The 20,334-nt window shown below is 35.4% G+C and overlaps 1 protein-coding gene across 2 annotated transcripts in view; it reads left to right on the forward strand.

Moving 5' to 3' along the window:
- The window catches only part of CEP162 (centrosomal protein 162), a 98,944-nt gene that overhangs the window by 27,194 nt on the left and 51,416 nt on the right, over window positions 1–20,334 (forward strand). For both annotated transcript variants that reach the window (XM_028108126.2, XM_088023920.1), the window contains 6 exons: window positions 1,028–1,058; window positions 7,318–7,431; window positions 11,533–11,724; window positions 12,300–12,381; window positions 16,861–17,143; window positions 18,092–18,350. In XM_028108126.2, coding sequence (XP_027963927.1) covers window positions 1,028–1,058; window positions 7,318–7,431; window positions 11,533–11,724; window positions 12,300–12,381; window positions 16,861–17,143; window positions 18,092–18,350 — 961 coding nt within the window. The remainder of the gene's footprint in view (window positions 1–1,027; window positions 1,059–7,317; window positions 7,432–11,532; window positions 11,725–12,299; window positions 12,382–16,860; window positions 17,144–18,091; window positions 18,351–20,334) is intronic.

Consider the following 20,334-nt stretch of genomic DNA (forward strand, 5'->3'; position numbering starts at 1 on the left):
TTGTCACTGGGTGTCTCTACATCACTCAGTTTGGAGGGGAAAATAAGAAAACCTTTAGAGGGGCACCTGGGTGGCTCAGTCGTTAAGCGTCTGACTTCGGCTCAGGTCATGATCCCAGGGTCCTGAGATCGAGTCCCACATCAGGCTCCCTGCTCCACGGGAAGCCTTCTTCTCCCTCTCCCACTCCCCCTGCTTGTGTCCCTGCTCTCACTATGTCTCCCTCTGTCAAATAAATAAATAAAATCTTAAAAAAAAAAAAAAAGAAAACCTTTAGAAATACATGAAGATTAATGTGATCTGGTTATCCTTAGAAGCTTAATGGGATTTATACTTGGAATATGGCAGTTTAAATGTTTTATGAAAGATAGGTCAGTAGAAGGCACAGTGGTTTGATATATAAAGAAAATATAGCCTGCATAAAAATGTGTCAGTGTAAATGTACACATTGCCTATCCAAGTGGAGAACATAGGTGACACTAATTATAAAACTTACTATAAGGGAACTTAACAATTTTTTTTAGAGAACTTATAATTTTGACAAATTTCAACTATCTTGCCATTTGGTGGCCTGCCTCTTTGAAAATTTTGTTTCTCAAAATGTAGGTGAAACAGAATACAAGTTATATTTGATCATTAATTTTGAACAATAAAAGAAAAATGATTGATGTTACAATAGCAAGAATCTTATGTGAAGTATCCATGTTATCTTGGAGTTCAAAAAGTAGAATTTCTGAGCAAGGTGATGAGCAAATGGCATCTAGATACTTTAAACAAAGCTTTTAAAGGCCTAAAGGGATTGGTAATTGCTGCTACAATTCTGAAGAAACTTCTAGAAGTTCTTTCACAGCTATGTTCTCAGTCTTATAGAATTATTAGTGAATGATGGTGATGAAAGAAACTTAGAAAGTACATTTCTTGACTTTTTCATAATGGAGTAAAACACTGGTTTTCAGATTTTGCTATTATTTGCATTGTGGGCATTTTACATAATTTTGATTTCAAATCATATTATTTTCTTTTAATTTAGGAAGAAGAGAAAATTGGTATGCTGGCCAATGGTAAGTATTAGGTGGGAAAAGATTGGTCTCTTCAAATTGTATCTAAATAATTCTGAATAAGTTACTATCTTCCTTTGTTTTTAAATATCTCTAATGAATTAAAATCTACAGATTTTTCTCAGCAATATGTACCTTATGCCTGTCTTGAATAATTCCTGTTATATGTAAGAATACTTCATTTTCAAAAGACTAGGACCAGATGGCAGTATGGTAAAGTCTACCAAACGTTCAAAGATGGAATTCATCCTTCTTAAAATCTTCCAAAAAACAGAAGAGGAATTCTTCAAACTCATTCTATGAGGCCATCGTTAACCCTGACACCAAAACCAAAGACACCTCAAGAAAAGAAAACCACAAGAAAGCAAGCAATCCCATTTACAATAACATGAAAAAGAATAAAATATTTAAGAATAAATTAAGGAAGTGAAAGAGATGTACACTTAAAACTATAAAATATTGATGAAAGAAATTGAAGAACACAAAAATAAGTGAGAAGGTATTCTGTGCTGATTGATTGGAAGAATTAATGTTAAAATGTTTGTACTACCTAAAGTGATCTACAGATTTCATTACAATCCATATCAAATTCAAAAGGTATTTTTCACAGAAGTAGAGAAAACAATCCTAAAATTCACATGGAACCACAAAAGACCCTAAATAGCCAAAACAGTCTTGAGAAAAAAGAACAAAGCTGGAGGCATCACACTTCCTGATTTCAAATATATTACAAAGCTACAATAATCAAAATATTATGGTATTGGCATTTAAAAAAACCACATAGATCAGTGGAACAGTAATCAAAATAGAATGGTATTGGCATTTTAAAAAGATCAATGGAGAGTCCAGAAATAAACCTATGCATATATGGCCACTTAGTAATGGATAATGGCACAAAGAACACACAGTGAAGAAAGGAATGGTTTCTTCAATAAATCGTGTTTGGAAAACTGGATAGCCACATGCAAAAGGTGGAACTGGACTCCTATCTAACCCCGTACACAAAATTGAACTAAAAAGGATTAAACACTTGTACATAAGACCTAAGACTATAAAACCCATAGAAGAAAACATATGGGGTAAGCTCTTTTACACTGGTCTTGGTGACAATTTTTTAGATTTCACACCAAAAGCAAAGACAACAAAAGCCAAAATAAACAAGTGGGATTGCATCAAACTAAAAAGCTTCTGCACAGCATGGGACACCATGAGCAAAATGAAAAAGCATTCTGTGAAATGGGAGAACATATTTGCAAATTACATAACTATTACAGGATTAATATCCAAAACATACAAGGAACTCATACAACTTAATAGCCAAAAATGACCAATAGGCACATAAAAAGATGCTTAACTTCAGTAATCATCAGGGAAATGCCATTAACAACCACAGTGAGATAACACCTCACACCTGCCAGGATGGCTATTATCAAAATGGTAAGATGCTGGTGAGGATGTGGAGTAAAGGGAACTCTTGTTGTTGGTGAAAATATAAACTGGTATAGCCACTATGGGAAACAGTATGAAGACTCCTCAAGAAATTAAAAATAGGACTATTAACATGGTCCAGCAGTGCCACTTTTGGATAGGTATATCCAAAGAAAACAAAGTCATTATCTCAGAGAGATGTCTGTATTCCCATTTTCATTACAGCATTATTCATAATAGCCAAGGTATGGAAACAACCTAAATGTCTGTCAATGGATGAATGAAAATGTGATATATATATACTAATGGAATATTATTCAGCCTTAAAATAAAGGAAATCTTGCCATTTGCAACAACATACATGGACTTGGCTTAGTGAAATAGCAAGACAAAGATTCTTACAGATTCCACCTATAAGTGATACCATGCAAACAAAAGTTGAACTCAGAAACAGAGTAGAATGATGGTTGCCAGGGGCTGAGGGGTGGGGAAAATCAAGAGAGGTTAATAATAAAGTCCAAACTTTCAGTTATAAGATAAAGTCTGAGAATCTATATAAAATGGTGAATACAGTTGTAACTATTATATAATTGAAACTTGATAAGAGAGTAGAATTTAAGTGTTTTCACCAAAAAAAAAAGTGAGGTGATACATGCATTAATTAACTCAGTCATAGGAATCCCTTCACAATGTATACATAAATCATCATGTTGTCCACATGAAATATACTGAAGTTTTATTTGTCAATTATACCTCAATAAAGCTAACAAAAAAAAATATGGTTAGTTGACAGTAGAAAATGTAATTTACAGAGTAAAAGAATTTTACAGTGAAAATTAGAAAACATTGATGAAGAAGACACAGATAAATGGAAAGACATCCTGTGCTTGTGAATTGGAAGAATTAATACTGTTAAGATGTCCATACTACCTAAAGTGATCTGCAAGTCTACAAAGGTAATCCCTATCAAAATCCTAGTGACATTCCATTTTAAAATTTATAGGGAACCACAAAAGTCTCCAGATAGCCAAAGCAAGCTTGAGAAAGAGCAATGCTTGGAGGCATCACCCTCCCTGATTTGGAAATATATTTCAAAGCTATAGTAATCAGAACAGTATGGTATTGGCATAAAAACAAACATATAAAACCATTGAGACTATAGAATAGAGAGCCTAGAAATAAATATACACATCTATGGTCAACTGATCTTCAACAAGGGGGCCAAGAATATACAATGAAGAAAGGATAGTCTCCTTAATAAGGCATACCTTGTTTTATTGTGCATTGCTTTATTGTGCTTCACAGATAGTGAGTTTTTTACAAATTGAAAGTTTGTGGCCACCCTGCATAGAGCAAGCCTATCAGTGCCATTTTTCCAACAGCATTTGCTCACTTTATGTCTCTGTGTTATATTTTGGTAATTCTTGCGATTTTTCAAACTTTTTCATTATTTGTTATAGTGATTTGTGATTAGTGATCTTTGATGTTACTCTTGTGATTGTTCTGGGGCACCATGAACCATGCCTGTGTAAGGCAGCAAACTTAATTGATAAATGTTGTGTTCTGACTGCTCTCCTGACCGGCTGTTATCCCATCTCTCTCCCTCTCCTCAGGCCTCCCTATTACCCAAGACACAACAATATTGAAATTAGGCCAGTTAAGAACCCAATAGTGACTCTAAGTGTTAGAGTAAAAGGAAGAGTCACATGTCTTTCACTTTAAATCAGAAGTTAGAAATGATGAAGCTTAGTGAGAAAGGCATGTTGAAAACTGAGATAGGCCATCATAATACACTTGATCATCCAAGAGTTCTGATAGAGATGTATGTTGAGATTCATGTTGTTTTCATGCGTATGTTTCATAACACAGCATCCATTCTGCAGCCCATGGATCAGAGTAATTTTGACTTTCAGGTCTTACTATTTAAGAAATACATTTCATATGGCTATCATTGTGCAAGATAATGATTCCTCTGATGGATCTGGGTAAAGTAAATTGAAACCTTCTGGAAAGGATTCACCATTCTGGATGTCATTAAGAACATTCATGATTTACAGGAAGAGGTTAAAATATCAACATGAACAGGAGTTTGGAAGAAGTTGATTCCAACCTTCATGAATGACTTGGAGGGGTTCAAGATTTTAGTGAAGGAAGTAACTGCAGATGTGGTAGAAATAGCAAGAGAACTAAAATTAGAAATGGAGTCCGAAGATGGAATTGAACTGCTGCAGCCTTATGGTCAAATTGAAAGGATGAGGAGCCTCATGGATGAGCAATGAAGGTGGTTTCTTGAGATGGAATCTTCTGGTGAAGAGGCTCTGAAGGCTGTTGAAATGATAACAGAGGATCTAGAATATTACATAAGCTTAGTTGATAAAGCAAGCAGCAGGGTTTGAGAGGATCAACTCCAATTTTGAAAGAAGTTCTGTGGGTACAATGCTATCAAGCAGCACTGTATGCTGCAGAGAAGTCATTTGGGAAAGGAAGAGCCAATTGATGTAGCAAACTTCATTGTCCTACTTTAAGAAAGTGTTACAGCCACCCCCACGTTCAGCAACCACCGCTGTGATCGGTCAGCAGCAATCAACATTGAGGCAAGACTCCACCAGCAAAAAGATTACAACCTGCTGAAAACTCAGGTGGTGGTTGGTATTTTTTAGCAATAAAGTATTTTTAAACTGAGGTATGGACACTATTATAGATGTAATGCTATTGCACACCTAATAGACTACACTTTGGTGTAAATATAACATTTATATACACTGAGAAACCAAAAAAATTAATCTGACTGGCTTTATTGTAATATTTGCTTTATTTCAGTAATCTGGAATTGAACCTGCAGTGTCTCAGTTATGCCTGTATATGGTATTAAAAAACTAGACACTCATATGTAGAGGGATGAAATTAGGCCTTTATCTCACCCCACATACAAAAGTCAACTCAAGATGGACCAAAGGCTTAAATATAAAAACCTGAAACTGTAAAATAACTAGAAGAAAACATAGGAAAAAAGCCTCTTGGCATTGCACTAGGGAATAATTTTTTAAATATTACCCCAAAACACAGGCAACAAAAGCAAAAATAGACAAGTGGGAGTTCCTCAAACAAAAATGCTGCCTAGCAAAGGAAACAATCAACAGGGTGGAAAGGCAACCTATAGATGGTAGAAAATATTTGTAAACCATATTTCTGATAAGGAGTTGATAACCAAAATATATATGTGAGACTCAATAGCAAAAGACCTGATAACCCAATTAAAACTGAGCATAAGACCTAAATAGACATTTTTCAAAAGAAGACATACTAATGGTCAACAAACACATGTAATGCTTAGCTTCACAAATCAGGAAAATGCAAATCAAATGAGATATCCCCCTCCTACCTGTCAGATTGGCTATTTATCAAAAAGACAAAAAAATAACATGTTGGTGAGGACATGGAGAGAAGGAAACTTTTGTACACTGTTGATGGAATGTAAATGGGTGCAGCCACTATGGAAAACCATATGGAGGTTACCGAAAGGAATTTAAAATGGAACTACCTTATGGTTTAGTAATCCCACTTCTGGATATATATTTTGAAGAGTTATCTGTACTCCCGTCTTCACAGCATTATTGACAATAGCCAAGATACATACACAACCTAAATGCCATTGACACATGAATGATAAAGAAAATGTAGTACATGTAATATTACACTGTGAAGGACATCATGCTAAGTGAAATAAGCCAGATGCAGAAAGACAGATACGACTTTTTCTGTGAAAGGGAAGTATATGCAAATCAAACTTCAAAGGCCAAAGGAGTCCTAAGGCTGAAGGAAAAGGCCAACAAGTCCAGCTTGACAAGAAGTGGTTTATTAAGGGAATTTACAGGCAGAAGCATGTTTTGTGCACCACAAGATGAGTAGATCTCTATAACCCCACTTCCCTTCGTACCTGCCTGTATAGCCCTAGAGGCTGGGAGTACATGCTGAGGGACCACCCAAGGGGACAATGTTTAAGAATAGGTGTGGATCATAGTCCTATCTCCAGGGCAGATCAAGGACTCTATGCCCTGAGGGTGTACTTAAGGATGTGGTAAAGGAGAAGGAAAGAATGTTGGATGGCAGCTGTGCTCAAGAAGGTTTCAGGTCATAGAACAGGTACGGCAGATATGTCCAAGATAGTATTAGTCTTGTTCACCCATGCATGACCTCACTTACATGTGAAATCTAAAAATGTTAACCTTGTAGAAACAAGAGAGTAGAATGATGGTTACCAGGGACTAGGGGAGGGGGATTGGGGAAGATGTTAGTTAAGGAGTACAAAGTTTCAGTTATACAGGATAATTAAGTTCTAGAGATCTAATGTATAACAATACGGTTATAGTTAATATTATTGCTATTGAAATTTGATAAGAGGGGGAAATGTGTGTTCTCACCACACACATACACAAAACCAAAAGATAGGGTAATGGATATGTTAATTAGCTTCATTGTGGTCAGTATTTCACAGTGTGTACACATATGAAAACATCAAATTGTACACCTTAAATATATACAATTTTTAATTGTCAATTATGCCTCAGTTAAGTTGAGGGTGGAAGAATATTGCTTTTTTGTTCTTTTTCACAGGCCCTTTGCATTCCACATGTAAATGTACATTATACCCGTATATAAGCATAGTTATGCATGTTAATGTAATCATGCTTATTACATATATATGGTTATATGCTCTTTATATGGAAATATTTATCTTTGTTTTTATACAGCTTATATGTGATTGAAAATATTACATTGAAGGAACCATACAAATTTCTCTATATTCCTCTAATTTTTTTTTATATTGTTCTAGTGGTGCTGCTTGATTCCTTAGACTCTGTTGCAGAGGTCAACCTTGATGAACAGGATAGAGCAACTAAGCCGGAGGCCCTGCCAGAAATGGCTGATAATGAAATGACAGGAACAGGTAAAGGTAGAAAACTGGCTATTCTCTAAATATGTAATAGTTTAAGACTAGTTGACTTTATTTCTAGAGAAATAAATATAATATATAATAATATATATAATAACTATATCAACAATTAAAAAATTTTGGTGGGGGGTTGCTGAGGGAGAGGGAGAGAATCTTAAGCAGCCTCTGTGCCCAGCGCGGAGCTCAGTGTAGGGCTTAAACTCATGACCCTGAGATCGTGACATAAGCTGAAATCAAGCGTCAGATGCTTAACCGACTGAGCCACCCAGGCACCCCAACAATAAAATGTTAATCCCACATTTTTACCATTATTGACAACTTAAATAATCTGAACTTGCCAATGGTGACACTTACTGCTAGTAGGCCAAGTAAAGTGTATGTTTAATAAAGATTTGTTAATGAATGAATGCTGTTGATACAAAGTATAGCACTATAGTGAATATTAATTAATTTTCTCTGCCCCTCCAGAGTATTTTGTTAAATTTGGAACATGTAGGAGAAATGAGATTTCAGTCTCACTTTGCTTTTCTATTGTTCCCTCTTGTAGGAGAAGGCTAAATCACATTCCAAAATTCCAAAATGCCTTGGACCATCTAGACTTTTCAAAAAGTTATATAAAGATCTTTAAGACAATGCCTTTTCAAACTATTAAGGCAGTGGAATCCTTACCTCCAAATGAAATCTCATGTAGTACTCTCTGTGTATTTTATCAGTATAAATATAAACATTTACATTTATTACATTTACTTATAAAGTTGGTGAGAACAATAAGGGTCTTTTGAAATTTTTAAAATCAGAAGTTTTAGACATTTGTTATATTCTTATATCATCGTCAGACCTGTGGTATGTTTGTATATTTTATTTTTGTTGTATAATATTAAGATATTCTTGGTTTACTACATAAATAGTGGCAGCTGAGAAATTTTTAATCAGCTTGCTTTGCAGGTCTCAATTGACTGGTATGGTCAATTAAACCAATTCCAACATTTGGAACAAAAGAACAATAGAAATGATAAATCACTAACCAACTCTAAACATCTGCTTGTATTTTATTTTTATTTTATTTTTTATTTTTTCTTACATTTTTATTGAAGTATAGTGTACCCACAGAAAGTTCATGTATATAATAGTGCAACCTGATGAATTTTCATATACTGAACACACCCATGTAACCAGCAACCAGATCAAAAAACAAAGCATGACCAAAACCACAAAGTCCACTCAAGATCTTATTTCTAGTCACTGCTGTTCCAAAAGTCACCACTGTCTTGTTTCATCCACTTCCATTTAAAAACATAATTATGAGGGTAAAAAAATTACAACAGAATTTTCCCATTGAGTCATGTTATTCATTTACTTGTTATTACCCAGTTGAATATTCGCCGTAATGAAAGCATGTGCTGAGCACATGTTCCTCAGTCTTACTGCTGTTCAAGTACATGTCGTGTGTGTGTGCTATGGTAGTCACCCTACATGCACAGTTGTCAGCCAACACAAATTCTTATAAAAGACCAATATAGAGTTAACAGCTTTTCTAATCAGTGATACATTATAGGAAATGCATATACATACAGGATAGTCAGAGGAGCTGCATTCTAAGATGTGCATGAAAACAAAGGAAACAAAAGTTATCACTCTGATGGTTTTCAAAATATTACATTTGCCTAAATAGCACAGTTGAGTGTGCAGATTAATTTCTATTTTTATGTTTTAAAGCACGATTTAAGATGAAATTTCAGTCAAACATCTGTAGAACCTATGATTTTCTCCGAGAAACTATGATTTTGTAAAACACGGTATGAAAACCACTGCTGTAGGTGATAAGAAAAAAAATGTATTACTGAGTGAAAAAACTCTTACTAAGATGATTCAAGCAGTTATATAAAGCTGTAGTGTTCTGGTCTTATTTCTTAAATGCTCTTGACTCTGAAATAATTTGATTGTTATTACTGGAAGATAGTAAGTATGATCTTATTGTCATATATAGCCTTGGACTCATAGTCCCAGCTTTGCCAGTTATCAGCTGTGTGACACTGGACAACTAATGCCTCTAAGCCTGTTTCTTCATCTTTTAAAATGAGGCCTTGTGTTGGTCAACTCAGATAATGTATAATGCCTAGTATATTGTTAAGATTCAATAAGCAGTAGCACTATATGGTTCTTACCACTTATTTATAGCAATCCTCTGTTTAATGGTAGAAATTATAATAAAAAACTTGAAGGCATACAGTATAAATACTTATTGGCTGTGGGGTATTGAGTTTACCTACTATTTCAAAAATACACCTGATAAGCTTCAAATCAGCATCTGAACTTGGTTTAAGAACTGAAAAATCAGATGGTTGTTTTGTGGTTTGTTTTGGTTTTTTTTTTTTTTTTTTTTTACAAAATGTTTCTTTAAGTATTAAGCAACCTCAGTTTAGGTGATACATTGTCAAAGATCATCTTTTTAAAAAGGTATCACTTTTGAAATTCTTTGTGCTTTATTGTATTAGAAAGGTTGGAAGGTCAGATTTAGCCTTTTGCTTATTTTCATTTGTCTCCTGGGTAGGTACCATTTTGTGCTATGCTGCATGATGACAGTATTGCTTCACAACCAGATCTTGCCTCTGCAGTGTAGGATTTGACGCTTCTCAACTCCCTAAAGTAGAAAAATTAGGGAGCTTTTGACTTGTAATAATATATTAAATAACTACATAGAATCCTCTCTTTTTCATGTAAAAGGCAGAGAAGTCAGCCCTTTACTGATGAGGCTATATCTACAATTTTATTCTTAAGCATTAATTAATTAATCATGGGTATTAACAGAAGAGGAGACTACTTACCTTATTTCTCTCCTTTTCCCCCCACTCTTCTATGACTCTTTTATTCTTTTCTCTAATTTTAAAAATTCCAGTGTTAGTAATGAAAGGTACAAAATGAGTAAGAAAAATACTTAAAAATTTTTAAATCATTATTATCATTAGAGTCTTCTTCAAATTCTTTTTTCCAGAATTTATTTATTAATTGGTGGGAGAAGGAGGAGATTAATAGGGAAGGAAGAGTGAATGATGACATCAGGTTTTCTGTTTTGGATGACTGGGTGAATAGTGATGCCATTAGCTAAGATGCTTGTAGTAGAACAAGTTTTGTTGGGGAATATAATTAATTCAGGTGCGGATCTATTAGATTTGATTTACTTATAGTGTAAATGTCTGTTAGAAAGTTTAACATTTAGAAAAGAGGTAAGGACAAAGACATAGATTTGGGAGTCACAATCATATGGGTAACAGTTGAGCTAAGGGTCTTGATGAAATTCGCCAGCTCAAAAATAAATAAATAAATGAGAGGTTTAAAAAAGAGGACTGAAGATGGAACTGTGAGATGAGCCATTTACCATAAAGGATGGTAAGGTTTTCAAAATATTAAATATTTCAAAATATTGTGAAATATCCACAAAAGGATGGAGAGGTGGCCATCACAGTGGTGGGAAGAACAAGAAGAGGCCATACAGAAGAAACAGGTCCCAGGAAGAGGACAGTGTCAGATGTCTCACAGGGTTGGAGAGAATTAAAGATGGCTAGATTTGACTATTAGAAAATTGCTTTTGATTATGGCAGTGTATGCAGGATATTGGAACACATACTGGATCGCAAAGTTAGGGGAGTGAATTTCAGTTGAAGAAATGCAGACTACAGGATACTTGGTGGCACTGGGAAGCAGAGAGAGAATGCAAGAGTGAGAGTGGTAGTGGTAAGGGAGACAGAATCCTTGAAAGATTTTGTCAGCTTAGGAGATTTGGGAATAGTTTTATCCAGTGTAATGGGGTTGATTAAGGATAGTAAGAAGAGAAGGCAATAACTAGTGGAGTCAGAGTTTATTTACAGTTCCTGCGTCAGGACACATCTCAACTTGCTAAAGAGTTATTGAGCCTGCTCTGATTTTGTACTGTTAGGCTATAGCTCCATATTAGCAAGGGTTGTACTTAACTCTATAATGTTGCTGTTGTCCCACCAGCCTCATTCACCATTCCGAACACATTAAGGGATGATACTGGTGTTTTTTGTCTTTCATGTATTTGTGTGATTATACTGGAGATGACATTTATTCCAACAGGTGTTTCTTATGGACAAAGCAATAGTGACATTGAAGCTCTCCATCAGGCTTATTGTCAGATAGCCCATTCTTTGGGAGATGCAGACGAGCAAAGAACTGAGAGTAATGCAATGGAAAATATCAAGAGCTCAGTGAAAGATTATCCTCAAGAAAATGAAGAGTCCTCTAAAAACATCTCTACTACAGAATCTGGTAAAAGTTAACTCGAGACCCTCTCCACACCGTCTCTAGTGTGGTATAATTCCAGTGCAGGTTGCTGTAGTGATTGTTTCTTGGTCTCTGAATTTCACTTAAAGGGTTTGTTAAAATGGAATTTGGGAATCAGTGGTTTAACTATAAAGTTAGAGCTGAACATGGGATAAAATTTCAATTCCTCCTTCAGTATGCCTTGGCCAAATTAGGAAATCACCTAAGTGTTTTCACTTTATTTTATGCTTTTCTATACTAAAGTTATTTTTTAAATAGAGAACAGTATTTTGGAATCAACTGAAATATATTTAACAAATGTGTGTGCATGTATGGACATAGCCATGCACATATTTTTGATATTGTATAGTTAGATACATTAAAATATATATATATATTCATATATAAATCAGGAGATTTTCTTGGTACAAGTAAGTTTATAGTGGGAAACTGGGTTTATTGTATATGCCATTTTGTGAACTCTGTCAGTCAGAAAAAATGTAATCTTAGTGGGATTAGACTTTAAATTAAGCAATTCACATGATTTTTTGGGTTGCTATTTTAACTTTTTTTCCTCTTAGATCTGCCCACGGTAGAGGAGCTGATGAAACCTATCAGAATAGATTCCTTTGGTGTCAGTGGTTTTGATGTACAACCTGTCAGGTATGAGGGTTTTTGGAATGAATTGTGCAGGTTGTTTGTTTATTGTTTTGTTACTGGAAACTTTTAGTCATTTCTTTTACATACTCATTCCTAGTAAATGATTAACGGATAGCTTATATGAGTCTACCTGTGAGTCACTGCTCTCTTCTTATTAGTACTTCTTACTCAGTTTATCAAAATTCTTCTAGTGCTAAAATAAAAAAATATATATTTTTTAAATAGATGCCACTAAAAAAAAATGCTGCCATTTTTTTAAGTAGTCTGATGGCTTTTTACTGAAAACTAAAATCCTTTCAGCTTTAAATAGCTCAGGGCAGTTGATTTGAACAGTGAGAGGGACCATGAATTTTATTCTCTATGCATTGTAGACTTGCTTCTTTATAAACCACTTAGTTTTGCACTTAGTCACAGACCAGCCATCCTTTTACAAGGTAAGTGTTTTGGTCACAAGAGCAGCAGGCGTCAGTACATTTTAATGGAAGCTCGTGGGACCTCGCTGTCATTCTCCAGCACACAGAGTAGCACATCACAGTAACTTTGCGTTTGTGTCACATCCATCATAACAAATAGGGCAGGCATCTTTATCTGCATCATTCAAGTGATGAAACTGAGGTAAACCAGTTTAATGGTGGAGCTCTCACAAGAACCAGATGATGGTGATGGAGATGGTGGTGGTGGTGGTGATGACAGCTAACATTTTTATCACATGCTTACTGTGGGCCAGGTACTGTGCAGAGTTCTTTACATATTAGATTTCACTTAATCTTATAGCCATTTTATGTGGTATATTTTATTATCATCTCCGTTTCATAGATAAGAAAACTGAGGCTTAAAGAAGTTAAATAGGGGGGCTTGGGTGGCTCAGTCGGTTTAGCGTCCCACTCTTGATTTTGGCTCAGGTCATGATGTCAGGGTTGTAAGATCGAGCCCCGCATTGGGCTCCACGCTGGGCATGGAGTCTGCTTGAGATTCTCTCTCTCCCTCTCCCTCTGCTCCTTCCACTCCTCCCCCTAAAAAAAGAAGTGTAAGAAATTGCTCAAGATCATATGGTTATAACCAGGAAACACAAGAAGTCCATGTGCTTAAACACTTACACTGTCAGATCTTAGATCTCCATGAAATATTTCTGTGAGAAGCCTGTCATTCCCTCCATGTATTCATTTGTTCATTTGTGTTTTCAGCAGACAGAGTTTAAGTCCCTCCTTATACTACATCCTCATCATGTAAGTCCACTTGCAGTGATTTCTCATCCTGTTTCTACATTTGTTCCATCTGAGAGAAAACGAGGCAATGAAGCCAGTCTACTTCCTTGCTAAGTCTAGTATCCTTCCACTAATCTGCAGCACTAGTTAGTATGTTTTCAAGGGCAGATTATTCTCACTTATTGCTGTTTGGGGCTATGTTAGTATTAATGAAGAGATGTGCTTACGTATTTTTGTGTCTTTGTTGGCATAGGTGGAATCATTTTACTAATGTGTAATTTCTAAGTAGAGATTTTTTTCATTTGTTTAAGGTCTAAAAACAAGTATACTTACATTAAAGGCGGAACAATCATTACGGAAATGTCAATAGTATAAACTTTAGTATACATATCTGAAAACTCTTCAGTAAACTGAAGAGTAAATAATCCTGGCTACTAGGATTATTAAAATTTTAGTAGCTAAGCATCATCAAAAATTTATTTTTTGTTCACATCATAATCCCATGTGTGTCAGTGGGGTTGGGATGGGACTGTATTCCACATAGTCATTTAGGGACCCGGGCTACTTTGTCATCAACACATGGTTTTAAGGTTGTCACAGCCTCATCCAGCCAGTTGATAAAGAAAGAAAAAAGGTAATTTGGCACAATTCCTTTTAACTGCCTCAACACAGAAGTATTACATCACTTCAATTCACAATCTGTTGGTAAGAACTATCACATCTAGCTAACAAGGTCCAAGAGGCTGGGAAATAGGATTTGCTTATATGCTCAGAAAGAAATAGGATTTGCTTATATGCTCAGAAAGAATAGTTAAATGAGTTTGATAGGCATCTAGTTAGTCTCTACCAGAATCTACCCTTCTAATAACCAAATAATTCATTTTACTCTTCTTCATACACAGACCCACTATCCCCTCCCCAAAGCAGACAGCCCAAAGTCCCATTCAGAACTGTGTCCATCTAAAAGACCAGGATTTCCAGGTGAAGCACAGTCTTCCCAACAGGTTTGAATGTAGCTCCTCACTGTCTACTAATCAATGAATTAAAAACACAAGTTCTCTACTTCCTCACCCCCATCCAGTATATGATAGTGAAACTGCAACAAATACTCCCATTAAGATGGGAAAAATATGAGGAAAATACAGCAAATAATGCAACCTTGAAATCCACGGGAAAGGCCTTATAACAATATGTACACTCTTGCCACAACTGAAGTGGGTTTTGTGGGGAGGCTGTGCCTGTCCTGGAGGATGCATTCCTTTCTTAGTCCACTTCCTGCCTGCAGGTGGTTTTAAGGCTCCCAAATAAGTCTTTGGCTGTTATTGTTTGTTTTATAAATATGGTTGTAGTTTCTTTGTCATTACAGTTCCTTCAAAAAGTTTAGTAGGCTTCTGATCTATTAGTTTCCAGTGAGTCCCATGTGCCAGTAACTACATTTAAAGTCAGTTTGCTAGTCAGAGGTTTTAAAACTGCTTTAAGTATTTGCTTTGCCTGTCCCTCTTTCTTTCTTTTTTTCCTCTCAATTCAGTTGCAGCTATCTGTATATTATTGAGAACAATAACCTTAAGTGTGAAGAGGACTCCTTTAGTATGATCTTTGTCAAAGGACTGAGTCACTCTTTTCAACTTAGAAGTCTCATGAAATCCTGCTTTTTCATAGCATTTTTCAATCCTGAATCCTACTGTTAGGTTCACAGAGAATAAACCTTAGAGGCACTGAGTTTCTAGACTCTCTCTGTTTTCTTTGATTTCTTCTTATAAACTGGCCCTTTTTTATCCTGAGCTCATATCTTTCTTTTAGTATCTTGTCAAAAGTAGTCAATAGTAGCTAGCACTTAGAAACTCTCCTGCCATTTTTCTTAGTACCCAGACTCAGTAGCCATGTGATCTGCCTTATAAAACATTGTAGGTGATTGTTTGGCAAATGTTTGTCACTGTAAAACATAGGTTGCCATTCTCCAGCTTCTAGTATCATTTTCCTTGCCACCCAAAACCCAGCCACTGAGCCAGTGACACGTATCTTAGGTTCTTGTCACCATAGCACTCACATTCTAAAGGCAAGAACTAGTAATTGGCCCCAACTAGATTCAGGGAGGCGAGGAAATGTAGTTTAGTTAGTATGCAGAAAGAACAGGAGACAGTTTTGATGAGCTTCTAGCCAGGTTCTGCTACCTGAAGAAGGAAAGAACTATTATATTTTCTGATGATTCCAACTACTTTAGAAAGGCCTAACAATTACTGAGAAGCCGGTCTATCTTACAAGAAAATAGTAGCCTCTTAAACTTTATTTTATAAATGACATCTTATTTTATAAATTACAAAATTAAATGACCTAATAGACCATGATTACTCAGTTTGAAAATAACACTATCCATATTTTTGGAGCCCCTATGCTATACTGATATTTAACCACATGTAGAACATTTCCTTAAGGGATATTTTCTCTATTTTAAAAATTGAGGGGTGCCTGGGTGGCTCAGTCGTTAAGCGTCTGCCTTCGGCTCAGGTCATGATCCCAGGGTCCTGGGATCGAGCCCTGCATCGGGCTCCCTGCTCCGCGGGAAGCCTGTTCTCCCTCTGCCACTCCCCCTGCTTGTGTTCCCTCTCTCGCTGTGTCTCTGTCAAATAAATAAGATCTCTAAAAAAAAAAAAAATTGAATGGTCTGAAATATTACATTGTATTTAAGTGTTTTAAATCACAGACATAATTTTATTTCAAGATACTAGTGATTTTCCTGTTTTACTTTAAAATTTTTCCTATACTGTGATGAAATTTATGCTTTTTAATATTTATACTCTATTTCTCATTGACATAAATTATTCTTTAGTTTCTTCTAAAAATGTGTAAAATGTTTTTCATGCCTCAAATGCATGCTGACATGATATTATGGATAAAAGATTAATTACAGAGTTCATTAGAAATTCAATTTTTATTTTTTCTTACACAAAAACAGTCTCAGTCTTGCTTGGTTTGTCTTTCCTTTGAAGTAGGTCTCAGAGTCATCCAGTTTATACTGCATTAAATTATCTGAAATTTAAAAGAGTTATGGGACACTATATGAGTATACTCTGCTAACCAGAATTACAGATAATATGTTTGACATTAATATCCTAATTTGAGTGGTTACAAATATTATATATAAATAATAATATACATAATAAAATATAAATATTTCTTATATTTTGTGTGTGTAAATATATGTGATATGTATGGTATATGTATATATAATTGATATTTGAGGAGTCACTTAGGGTTCATTCTCTGTTTTGTTTTATAGCTATAAGAAACTGGCTGATAGAAAAGAAACTGAATTTGTTAGCCCTTTATCCCTTAAGACGAACCCAAATATTATATCTCAAGAGCCACGAAATGTGAACGAATTTTTTGACAGAAATGAAGAGAATGTGGTTTTACAAAAGACAACAAATAAAGGTATAGAAAATGGCTGTCCAGGAGTAAATAATACAGAAGAACATATAGATAAAATGTACCTTGATATTTTGAGGAAAAAACTATCTGTTGGTCCTTCGTCATTGCCTCAGGGTGACAAAATAAATAAAGTAAGTGTTTATAATCTAAGTTGATTTGAAATATTGATAAATGAAGTTATATAAATACTATTGATAAGTAGGTACTTCTTAAGCTAGTGGGATTGATTGCATACTAACCTCCACATAGATCCTGGATATTTGTGAGCAGTATTTATTACAACATCCCATAGTCCCCAAATTTTAAAATACCACCATAGCATTAGCTTTCTTTTGGAAGCCATTCTTTACAGTCTTCATTTGTTTTTAATAAGCATAGTCCAGGATTTGAGTAGCAGAAGAAACTAAAGTTTATTCATCATTCTAGTGCTTTTTAAATCTTTCCAGTAGTGTGTGTTCTACAAAAGCAGGTAAGTTGGCATTTTATATAAATGCTATTAGCAGCTGTTGAGAAAGTTATATTTCACTGTTCCTTTTTCTTCTGTTCTTGATCTATTCTGATTTATAGTTTCCTTGATCTCAATATTCTGGTTTTATTTTACAGTTTTAAGTTACGTGTTTACCATAAACTGTCTCCAGTTTTTTGTGGAATAAGACAGGGTATTAATACATTTTTATCTTGAGACTTCTGGAGAAAAAAAGATAAAATTTTATGTCATCTGAAAACATATTCTTTCCTCTTCTCTTCTATATTAATTCTAGTAATTACACATCTTGTTTTCTGGCAAGCTTATTTTGTTCTCTTATTTTGCTTGGTTTTACTCCTGACTGTGAAGATGTGCTTCAAAATACTAAAATTCTGATGAGTTAGACTTTGAGAACTTCAATGTGTAGTGGTTTGCCTTATAATATAATAATATATATTATATATATATATAATGTATGTAATATTATATGTATATAATATAATAATACAAACTATCATTTAGTAATCACTGTGGTTTTGTGATCTGTTAAATCTTCATTTACAACTATAGTTGAAGTTTATTTAAGTCCTAAAAAGTTGCTACTTGTGTGCAGACTTTTAAACAACTCAGTTCTGGAGAAGAAGGGGCTGTAACTGGTAAACAGGTACCATGCAAGAAGGCCAAAAGTGCACCTCCATTACTTCAAAGAAAACCCCAGAGTGGATTATATGCATCAGTTAGGAGCTCAGGCTATGGCAAATCCAGTTCACCATTCAAGACTTTTCCTACTCTTGAAAAGAAAACTTCAAAGGACATTATGAAAAGCAAAAACTTGAGATCCATTCCCACTTCAAATCAAGCTAGGAAAAAAGGTAATTATGTGCTCTTTTCGTAATAGAGTTCTGTGCATATAGTATATTATTTCACTTTCCTTGTTCTCTGCTTTCCCTATTTCTTTATCTCCTTCTGTGAACTTTTATTTTCATAGGAAAGAATTCATCTTAAGATAGGATATTCCATTCTGAAAGATTCAGTTTACAGGAGGATTTTGGTCATTGGCTCTAGGCTTTCCTGAATGACACTCCTACTAAAGTATGGGAAGTGAGTAGGAGAGTCAAACCCATCCTCATCTGGTTGACTTTGGAATATCCAGTGTTTACCAGAGAAGAACTACAAATTCAGAATGCAAATGGCAACCTACAAATGAAGGTTGATTATAGAGATTATTTGGTTATTGGTTCAGTATAGACTGAGCCAGGCTGGATGTTTTATATAGCACATAATGCGTATTTTTATATATCGCAGTGCCTCTGTTATTTCCTAATGCAGTCATTTATAGTGACAGTAGGAAAGGATAATTTTCAACTTAGGAGCCCATGCAGCTATTAAAAGAATAGAAATGTTCAGATCAAACCAACATTTCTACTGCCATTAAATTCCAGTGAGGAAGGGAGAGCTCTGGAGCCAGAAGCATTTTGTCCTTCCCTTTGTGATTAAATTTAATAGGTGACCAATTTGATCATTGTTATATGGTGATAGTTGTCACGAAGAGAACTGTCCTCACTGGAAAATTCATTTCTAGCTTGAAATGTCTTTCCTTGCTTTTGCCTAAGACAATAGATATTAAGTCCAGGACCACTTTAACTCTATTTTAAATTCTTGAGGCATTAAAGACTCTCTCCTGCCTTTGTGTTGTGTGTATTTGCTGCAGCAACCTGTGCATCTAAGATGAAAAGGAAGGCCAAGGTTGATTTATGTCAGAGTAGAGGAGAATACCAGCAGGAGGTAGTTATTCTGTAGAGACAGGAATATAATTCTGTAGGATTAATGCAAGCATCCTTTCATCTTGTTCTTAACCTGTGAACCTCTAATTCCTTCCCCTACAAAGTCTTTTGTATTGCCTTATTTTCTCTTGTTTTTGAAATGACTGTTCTACATGCAAGTGGAGACAACAAGGAACTAATTAGATAGAAATTCTAGAGTTCAAGAGGGAGGTGTAGACTGCAGATATGATTTAGGAGTTACTGTGAAAACTAATATAGATGGGCGACACCTGGGTGGCTCAGTTGGTTAAGTGTCTGCCTTCTGCTCAGGTCATAATCCCAGGGTCCTGGGATCGAGTCCCATGTTGGGCTCCTTGCTCAGCAGGGAGCCTGCTTCTCCCTCTGCCTGCCATTCCCCCCTGCTTGTGCTCTCTCTCTCTCTCTCTCTCTGGAAATAAATAAATAAAATCTTAAAAAAATAAAAAAACTAATATAGATGGTTTTTAAACCATGAGACTGACAAAGAGAGTGAGCATTGCTATAGAAGAAAAGCAGACCGAGGCCTGAGCTATGGGCATGCTAACCTTAGGAAGTCAGGGAGAAGAGGAGTAACCTGCAAAGAGAAGAGAGTAAGGTTGGAAGAAACCTGAATATGTGGGATCCTGAAAGCCAAGTGAAGAAAGGAGAATTGATTTATTTGTCAGTTGCTGCTGAAAGAGAAAGGAAAGTGGAAACTGGGAACTGACCTTTGGGTTTAGCATGGAGGAGGTCATCAGTAAACTGGACAGTTCCCATGGTTATGTGGCTGTTAAAGGCGGGCCGAATGAGAATAGGAGGGAACTGGATGCTTTATGGACCAGGAGGAAAGAGTGTAAAAGGCAGAAAAAAATGGGGTAGTAGCTGGCATGGGAAGTAGAGTCAAGGACAGCTTTTTGTTTTGCTTTTTTTTTTAACGGTAGGAATAATAGTATGCCTAATAGTATGTTTATGCATTTTGGAAAGATTTGAGTAGATTCATGGTGGTGAGAGGGGAAGAATTGCTAGAGCAGTGTCCTTGAGTAGAGGAACTGTAATGGAATCTAGAGTTCATTGA

The sequence above is a fragment of the Eumetopias jubatus genome, unplaced genomic scaffold, assembly GCF_037043125.1.
Source record: "Eumetopias jubatus isolate StellerSeaLion01/CBP00866 unplaced genomic scaffold, mEumJub1_p1.0 scaffold_6, whole genome shotgun sequence".
Lineage (NCBI taxonomy): Eukaryota > Metazoa > Chordata > Mammalia > Carnivora > Otariidae > Eumetopias > Eumetopias jubatus.